Here is a 9828-nt window from a genome sequence, read left to right as displayed (position 1 = left end):
TCGCCCGTCAGGGCTGTGCACAGCAGCAGCAGCTGTGCCCCCCCACTCCTTCCCTCCATGCCGCACCGGGCAGTGTTGGCTGCTGCTGCCCGCCTGGAGCGCGCTCTGAGCATCCCACAGGCGGCGGTGGCAAACAGTGCACGGTGCAGCAAGTGGGGGTGCCGTAGCTGCTGTCACCACATGCAGGCGTTGTGCAGGACACGGGGCTGTCCAGAGCAGGCACAGGCAGCCCCATGCAGGCTGCGAGTGGCTGCAGCATGGGGCGCTGGCCATGGGCTGGGCAAGGGGTCACTTTCCCTCCTGTGCTCAGCTTTTCCCCAGGCCATTTTTCCCTGGGCTCCTTCCCTGCCTAGGGTCCTTTCCTGCCCTTCCCCTTACCTGAGGTTCCAGCTGGGGCAGCCACATGGTCCCAGGCCAGAAACCCCTGCTGGGGCTTCCAGCTGAGAAGGTGGAGCTGGCTGGGTCCTGCTGTTGTGGGACCCCGCTGGGCTTCCCCTGGGTCCTACTGCCCTTGGTTCCTGTCATCTTTGACAGGAACCAAGGGCAGAGAAATATTAATTTTCTAAGTTTTTTAGGATCCCCAAGGGCCGGAAAGAATGGCCTCCAGCCCGTGGGATGTATTTTGCCCACCCCTGTACTAATTAATACTAACAAGCAGAGAATGCATAACTAGTTAGTGGTCACAGTAAGTAAATGAAAAGCTAAGATAAACTATAACAAAGCAGTAGTTGGTATTTGGAAACTACTTATAAGAGTTCTATAGTATATTCTGGAATAGCAAAGTTTTTGTAATTCAAGGAACCACAACAGCAACCTTTAACTGGGTCCCCTACTTTTTCATGGTTTTTTTTGACTTTTAGGTTAAATGACTTCTTTTCACTCAATCAGTCACTTCATTTCATCCTCTCGGTGTCCTGAGTTTATTTCTGGATGAAGACCAATACACCTCACTTGGCCACCCGACAAATTTCTTCCATTAAGCACTACACCAAAGTCCACTGTATGGACATTAATGTTACCTGCCCTACAAAAATAGCAGTATAAAGACTCGGGCATCAGAGGGAATTGTAATATGAATGATAAAAACCACACTTCTGAGAAATCACATATTAGTCCATCCATCTCACTTTTCTTCTGATTTTAGCAGTCTCCTTCCTTTACATCTCCACTGTCCATCTAGTGTTACTGGAAATAGCTTTCTGGAAGTTAGCAAGAAACTAACATAGCTAAGATTTAACCCCACCTCTCTCCTAGTCAAGATGAGGTTAAAATCATCATCACTTCACTACAAATCCTTTCCCTCCTACTTTCAAAACTTCCACCACCATCCTCCTGCTTGAAACATTAGTGATCTATATGACTCTTCTCCCCACCCATGATAGCAGTAACTATATCAAGATGGATGGAGGGATGGATATTCGGGCAAACTCTGACTTTTGTAAACTTGTATTCTCTGCTTTGTAAGATTCCCATAACTGTTGTTTTGTAATCTGCAGCTATGAACTGTTGCACCAAGTTTACTAGGAGACACTGCCTCCCTAGCAGAATGAAGGAATTCATATTTTATGTAATATTTAACAATAGTGTTAGTAACTCCCAATCAGCAATGTATAAGCAATGTAAAAACATGTATAAAGACAGACTTTGCTTTGAGGAGCTCATCTAAGAGAACAGTGGGAGATGAGGACATAAGCAAATGTATGTAACGACTTCATACAAATGCAAGTTTTTAAAAAAATGATAGTTGAAACAGTTGTGGGACATTTCTAGATACTCTTAAACTAAGGATCATTAATTGGTTGGCATCTTTTAAGTATCATGGCATAAATGCTTTTGAAGAATGGATTTCAGTAAAGGGTATTAATAATGCTAAATAAATGTAAAGCTTCAAGTAGTATATGTGGTTCACAAATCTCAAATAATATTTAGGGAATTTTAAAAATCCCTAGTAAGGTTTTTTGTTTTTTTTTTTTCTTTCTCCAAACAAGAAATAGATTGCTTTTAACAAGTGATTACAGGAAGGAAATCAGTGCATACAAATGTGAAAATCACCTTGAAAGTTAGTATTTACACCATTTCAATAAGACAGAACTTTGGTAAAGATTTAGTGTGGGTTTCATTTAAACTCTTCTTCCCCATATAATATTACTTTGTGATACTAGGAAGCATTTAAAACATGTGTGTTTACAAATGTAAAGTCTCTGGGGAAAAGTACTCTCTCTGCAATAGTTCAGTACAGAACATAATCCTGACATTTAAAACACATTTTGATTACCTCAGCTTCAGAGTCCTTTAGTTTCTGAACTTTTTCTTTGACCTTCATCTCAAAGACCTGCTCCATTTCCATCTCCATTTTTTTCATTTTGGCCACATGTTCTCTCCTCTCTTCTTCCATCTGTGCCAGGGGGCTCCTATCATTAAACCAGTGCAGAGGATTAACCAATAGATTTTTCTCTCTCCCACACAACATATGAAAGCAAGGAGAAAAACTGAGACATTAAACAGAATGATGTGTCTAAGTGTGCTGCCAGCCAAAATTCATTCCGCATAGTTTCAGTAGCTGCAATTTTTTGTTTAATCAGCTGGACAACATTAAACTTCTAATAGACACAGTCTTATTTTACAATATAAAATATTTCTCGTTCCATGCTTAATTTGTTTGGGTTAGAAATAATGCAACCGTATTTTGAAAATACTTTGATTTCTGCCTTCTAACAGAACCTCTATCAGGGGCTCAGTAAGGAGCCGGTTCAAATCAGAAAAATCTAGAACTACTATTTCAAAAAATAAGGTAACACCTTCCAAGTGACCTTCTAACTCTCAGCTCTGTCACCCTCAAAAAGATTTGTGTAGGGAAAAGAATAGAAAGACAGTCTTCAAACTAGAACATACCAATAGAAAATAAAGCGCGAAAGGAAAAGAGCATCGAGATTTTTAATTTTTTTATTCCTCTGAGTAACACCAAGTCATTACAATACGATATTTTCAAGATTTATCTTAAACACAATCTTCTCCTGTACAGTTTCTTTTAAAGATGCAAAAATTTTTCCAGAGAGCTTTTTGGGCAGCTGGGCTTAAGACTTACTCATGACAGCACTCAACATGGAATGCTTATACTTAGTAAAGCATGAATTATTCAAATACTTTTTAAAACCCCTCCATACACTTTAAGGCAACTAATTTACTGTTTTAGAGTGTAGCCTGCATAATTGGATTAATGTGGAGGGTTATCTGCAAAACAGCATTTCAGATTTGTAATAATCTTTACCAGTCTGTAAAATTTACCACATTATAAAATGCCATGTTTCATTTTTTTCCTGGTGAATGACTAGATAATGTACAAAGTCAGCCCCATTGCAGGGTTAATTTACTACTCAAATAGCAAGAGCAATGAGAACAAATGAACTTCAGCCTGTTTCAGCACAGAAGTATGTTGTGAAAATGTTTTTTAAAAAAGCTCTTATTAGTACATGGATGTAAAACAAATACTTAAAATGTTTATATGAATATTATCAGTCTTCTGAACATTTACTGGCATGCAAACAAAGCCATCAATAAGCAAGGAGTGCCTACTCATTTTAGCACACCTAACCCTGCTCTAGGACAGAAACTGTACCTGAAGTTGCTAACTGTGAATAAATAAAAAATAAAGTAGCTGCTTTATTCCCCTGTGAGTGTGAAAACAGGAGCTTCCAAGGTTAACTATAGGCTTTCAGAATCCCTTAAAATATCTGTGGTATTTTAAAAATAATTCTAATATAAGAGCATCCTTTTCAACTCAAAACTGCAACTCCTTTAAGAGTGCATCTCTTACAGGACAGAATGTTTTTCAAATGGCTTTGAAAACTGTTTTGCCTACTGATGGGTCATTCCACACACGATCTTGTATGCAATGACCTATAAAGGCTACAATTTTGGCATGGTGACTTTTAGTAAATTTCACAGCAGAAATTCTCAGATTGTTTTTCTTTTGTAAGGTGTTTATATTGTTTTCACTACATCAACATAAAAAGGAGCTAATAAAATATTTGACATCAACTTCATCAATGCTAACTTCATATAATTACAATAAATAGCTAGTGAAAAGGGTAACTGATTATGAGGAAAAAATGGTGGTTTGTACTTTCAATTAGATTTTCTTCTGGCTGTGAAACGTTGTATGTATATAGTGAAGTAGTAATCCTTGATCCCAGAACTGTAATCTCAAAACAACTTTGATTAAAATAACTTTCTCACCTTCTACAGTATAACAAACACCAAGAGACTTCTCAAAACAGTAACATCCAGTGTTGAAAAGCAATCTTTTAAGTCATGCCAAAAGTCAACAATATTTAAACAGTTCTTAACAGAAATTACCCTGATTAAAAGCCCATGAATTTGGCTTTTCCAACACGTTGTCTTTGAAACATAGAAACTTGCATCAAAAATACTTCTTGATGTTGCCTTGACTCTGACTGAACAGTTGGCATGCCCTGAAAAGTCAGCAGCAGATTGACAGGAAACGCACAGCACTGTGTAGGTAGGTTTCACTTTTCTTACTACTTCCAGTAATAACTACTGCGTTAAGTTGTTTGACTGTAAGAGGTTAACCAGGCAGCAAGGTCAGCCACATGATTTTCTATTTTATGTGCTTCTGTATCTGATTATTCATAAAAAGTAAAACTCAACTTTCTTGGATCAAATGCTCCTATTGCTTAAACAGCTGTGTGTATTTCTAACAGTCCATGCAGGAAGACCACATATGCAACTGATGAACTGGAAAATACGCTCAAATGCTTCTTCACAAAAAAAATTCTCAATATGGCTGACACTGAAAAGGAATTACTCAAACCAACTATTCCACTTTGAAAATGACAGTGAAAGTGGTATTCCAGGTACTTTTCACTATCTGGAGGGGCTGACAAAACAGCATCTTACAAGAGCAGGCAGTAAAACCTATTTTACTCTGACAGCAAATAACATTTGTAAATGCATTTTTCTATATTGATGTATTAAACATATGGCCCACGGGGTGTAGTTCTGGCCCCAGACCTATGCACTGCATATGCTGGACCTGGCACTGCACGTGCCCCATGCAACAGAGCGAGTTATTACTGCATGCAGCCTGCGCCTGGAATCCCCCGTGCTGCATGCAGCAGTTGGGTCCAGCTGGCACACTGCAGGCACCATGTACCCTGTGCACATGGCATATGGACTGGACCTGATGCTGCACATAACATAGGTGGTCCAGGGCACAGGCTGCATGCAGCACCCTGGACTGACCCCCTGTGCTGCCTGTAATGCCAGGTCCAGCTAATATGCTGCAGGCAGTGTGTACTCTGTGCTGGCCCTGGGGACTGGCTTGTGCTGTGTGCAGTGCATGGCTAGGACCCAGTGTCGTGGATGCTCCACAGGGGGGGTCAGATCCGGGCCAGTCTGCACATCTGCTCAGATACACTCATTCAACTTGTGGGGCCAGATAAGTTGATAACCCTGCTCTATATCATTACCTGCAAAGTGCTTTTCACCAGTCTAAGTCACACACCGCATTTAAAAATACCACAGACTTCAGCCTCACTTTTTGGTTCCATATGCAGCACTACCACTTAACAAAAACAGTACATTTTACAAATGGAGACCCATAGTTCCGTTTCCTCTAGCAGAATCATAGAAAAAAGGGTCTGGAAGGGATTTCTGGAGGTTAGCTAGTCCAGCCTTCTGCCCGAGTCAGAACCAATTCAAACCCCTATCCAAATCAACCCAAGCACACCCTGGCCTAACTAAACCTACACAAGTCAATCCTGTCACAAAACCCAACTTGGCACAGGTAGAGCAGGGGGACAACAGCAGTCAGTGTCCTGCTGCTGTAAGGACTGTCAAAATACACTTGAGAGGTCCAAGGAAGAGGGCCACGCTCCTCACTACCAAGGAAGGCAGAAACCTCCCCCAGTCTGTACAAATCTGATTATGGGGTAAAATACCCTCAACTCCAAATTTAGTGATTGGTTTGACCCCAATCTAACCCCCAGACTCTAGCCAGGAACTTCCAGGTTTTAGTCCCGGCAAGAACACCCATACACTCCAGACAATCCCCAGCCTTGTCTGTACACAACACACAATGCTTTTGAGGAAGGCAGGAAAAGCAAATGAACAAGAAAACCCCAAACCCCTCACACAAATAAACCAACAACAAAACCAAAAGCCCTGACATGTATAACAACAGGAAAGGAAAAAGGTTCTTCCCAGGCCCATGCAGCACCCAGCAAAGCCCAGCCCAGCAGCATGAGAAATACCACGGATATCCATGCAGTGGGCATCTTGTTCACTATTTAAATCTATGATGTCATGTAGTTTATTAGGCAAGACTTATGTTCTAAACCCGGGCTGTCCGACTTCAAAGCAGCCAGGGGCTGCACACCATTCAGGCCACATCAGCAAGGTCTGAGTGGAAGCCATGGGCCCCAGGGCTCCCTGCTATACCCTGAACCCCCCTGCTGCTGCACCCTGTTCCCTGCACTCCCCCCAAACGTGCTGCTGTTCCCTGCACTGCACAGGGTGCTCCCTAGCTGCTGCTCCCCACATCCTTACTGCACTATGTGCCAACCCCACCACTACTACTTCCTGTGCCTCTCTGCTGCATCACATGCCCTGACTTACCCTTGGCTTCTCGTGCTGTGTTGCACTGCTCAGACACCCTGAGCTGTGGGCTCCCCTGTCATTGTAGGCTATGCTGTGCTGCACCAGCCCACCTCTTCAGGCAAGTCAGAGGGAAGAGGAGCCTGGAGCTGAGCAATGTGGGGAGATAGAGCCCAGTGGGAACCCAGGGGCCACAATCTAACCTGTTGCAAGGTGGCCATCAGCTAGATAGCACTATTCTAAAAACTCCCCTCTGTATTAATGAGGAAGTGTCTGCAAAAATAATATATACTACTACACTGCTAGAGGAGCATTCTTGCTGAATGCTTACAATAGAAAAACAGTATCCTTAGCAAGGGAAACCCAGTGGTCCAACATCAGCACATAACAGAATTTTTTTTTTTAGTATGAAAAAGAATCCAAATTAGATGCATTATTAAACCTATAATGTTTTATAGGAGTTTATTCAAATTCAGTTTTGTGACTGTAACAAAAATCATAGCCTTACAGATAGTAAAGTGAAAAGTAAATATGTGCTATGAGCCCAGGATCATTTGAAAAGAGACGCTTGTACTTTTAGAATATGCTTTAAAAGTGGCATAAGATATTTTTAGTTGAATCTGAATTGAATTTTGCAACATTTGAAGAAGCAAATCAAGGGCTAAAAAACCAAAAACCAACCCCCCCCCAAATTTTTCAAATACAAAATGATCCTACTTCAAATCTGGAATTTACTTTTACTTTACAAAGGCAAATTGCTTGTGCCTGTAGTCCCTGTTATAAGGAAAAATGTATGTAAGTTAGAGTAGTGTTTGAATACAAGTCACAGGACACTAGTATATGAGCTTATATTTTATAAAAATATAAATAATACAATTCCTGAGTGGTATGTGTAAGATGCTTGTAAGAGTATGCCTAGAAGTATGAATGTAAGCAAACCAAATGATAAAAATTAATATTTTGCCAATTCCCTTAAGATTGTAACACAATTTTGAAACTGAAAATGTTTCAAGTGTCTATTCTTCCATAACTATAAGAGTCCTAGGGCTTATGGGTCCTGAAGTAACACTGACTCATCCAAATGGGAACAGAACTGTCTCCCTAAATACCCTGAATATATATAAGAGGCGTGGCTCATAAGTAATTTCAAGAAAGTTTGGTCAGTGTTTCTTCGCAAATTCAGTAGATCAGCAGGTCAATATTTACTAGATTTGTTTTACAACATTCTTATAATGATTATCCTCTGTTAGGTCTTAATTCCAATACTGAGACACATGTACAAAACATGTAGAGAAGTCAAGGATTTAAAGAACAAGAAGAGTCCAAGAAAGCAACGTAAAAAGAAATGTTAAATATAGGTCTGGTCTAAAGTTACACATATATACACTATAACAACCCTTCAAGGTCAACAGAAAAAAACCACCTCATGTTATTCTCTGCTGCACGCACAAAGTGGAACCTCTGCAAGCCATTGGTAAGATAAAACCATAGTCATAGTCAAAACAGACTAAGCCAACAAGTTTTTCAATTTAATAAGCATCTGTAAAATGTGGAGATAAGTAATGAAGAGTCCACAAATTTTTGAGAAGCAGCAATACAAGTTGGCTGGAACTAACAAAAGTCCGCAGATCCAACCTGGGTGAATTGTGTAATTTTCATATCTTCAAACCCTAAAAACTTCTACATGAAACCCCTCTCAAATATTTTGGGAGCAAGTATTTTACAAGATTTGTCACTTAAAATATTTATAAAACTTTCTAATCTAATGTTAGAGCAGTTTTAGAACAGAAAACACTAAGGTAAAAAACAAATGGCAAGAGCTGAACAAGAATACTTTTAAAAATCTGAAACACTTAACATTAATAGCCTTTGTATTTAAAGAATTTTTGTCTCAAGTCTTTGGAAAAATTTAAATGACCACTTACATGCCTTCAACTGTGTCAAATCTAAAAAACAAAAAATACAGAGGCTTAGCATGCTTAAATAAAAATCACAAAGCTAAAAAGCAATAATTAAAAAAAAAGCAAATTCATTAATAGATTCCTAAAACTAAGATTGTGTGCCCCCCCCAAAAGCAAGACTTTCCATAGTAAAAAGAAAGATTGTTAAATAAAGCTGGTTACATTTATTTCAAAATTCAGTTAGTAAATCACTATACCATCTAAATATTAATGCAGATCTGATGCACAGAGATATTTCAAGTAGAGTTTACCTGAGTGATGTATTTAATGTATGCATGCTTTAAAAGTGATTTTAAATATTTTAGTGACATCAACTTAACCACTCTGTCTAAATAAATGTTCTGAAACCAATACCACTCTTGATTTATTTGCTTTTCAAAAATATCAAATTTTGGATGCTTATCTTGCTGGGGTGATCTGACCCCAGCTGACTTCCTGCCCTGGGCTGGACCCGATGACCTCGTGAGGTCCCTTCCAGCCCTAAAGTCTATGAAATCTATTAAATCTGTCACCTAATAAAGATTACATTCCAAGTTAAAAAATGTTTGTGCGCTATGGAAACAGCACTTAATTTCACTGGCCAGCAGAGGTCTCACAACAGGCTGTGCTCAGCTCTGAAGAAACCTTACTATAATTACATCTGAGCTTCAGCTGCGTTAGCATAGCACAAATAAAATAATAACTGTCCGCCCCCCTCCACCGGATAAAAACTACAGTTTTCAGCTGCCTGAAAATTAGGTATTTTGACATCAAATAATTTGCAACGTAATATAAATCATGAATTGCTTTATATTAGAAGTGTCCCCTAGAATGTTGTGCTCTGTCTATAGGAAGCAGAGAATCTTAGGAGTTATGGCAAGGTTATTAAAACAACAAGAAAATACCTTTACAGTCAAGAGTTAGAAGCAAATCTACATTAAGCAGCAGTTAAAGGATCTAGGAATTGTTACCGTGTGTGACAGCTGTTTATCAAAAATGCCTGTAAGTCAGGTAAGGTTCTCCCCCCCCCGCCCCATTCACATATCAAAAATATGCCTTTTGATAACTGAAAAGGTTTATCTTAAAAATTACTGAAAATACTAAATTCACACCAGAAAATGAAAAGTTTCTCAAATTAAGTTTTTTCAATTTAATTCTGAATGCCAATTTTAGTATATGATACAGTGCACATGTACAATTACACTTACTGAATAATGTGAAGAGACAAATTCACAGGTGACGACCTGGTAAGGGGCCTCCAGGTTCTTGACCA

The 9828-nt window shown here is 39.5% G+C and overlaps 1 protein-coding gene across 10 annotated transcripts in view; it reads right to left on the bottom strand.

Annotated features, from left to right (window-relative positions):
• The window catches only part of SEPT7 (septin 7), a 117758-nt gene that overhangs the window by 8510 nt on the left and 99420 nt on the right, over nt 1-9828 (bottom strand). For 9 of the 10 annotated variants that reach the window (XM_019509048.1, XM_019509050.1, XM_019509045.1 and 6 more), the window contains exons 12-13: nt 8541-8561; nt 2276-2411 (exon numbers count right to left, since the gene is read on the bottom strand). In XM_019509048.1, the coding sequence (XP_019364593.1) occupies nt 2276-2411; nt 8541-8561 (157 nt within the window). The remainder of the gene's footprint in view (nt 1-2275; nt 2412-8540; nt 8562-9828) is intronic. The other variant, XM_019509043.1, reaches the window with a different exon arrangement.

This window comes from Gavialis gangeticus, unplaced genomic scaffold (genome assembly GCF_001723915.1).
Source record: "Gavialis gangeticus isolate Ggan-Ray unplaced genomic scaffold, GavGan_comp1, whole genome shotgun sequence".
Classification (NCBI taxonomy): domain Eukaryota; kingdom Metazoa; phylum Chordata; order Crocodylia; family Gavialidae; genus Gavialis; species Gavialis gangeticus.
This window is presented reverse-complemented; position numbering and strand designations above follow the sequence as displayed.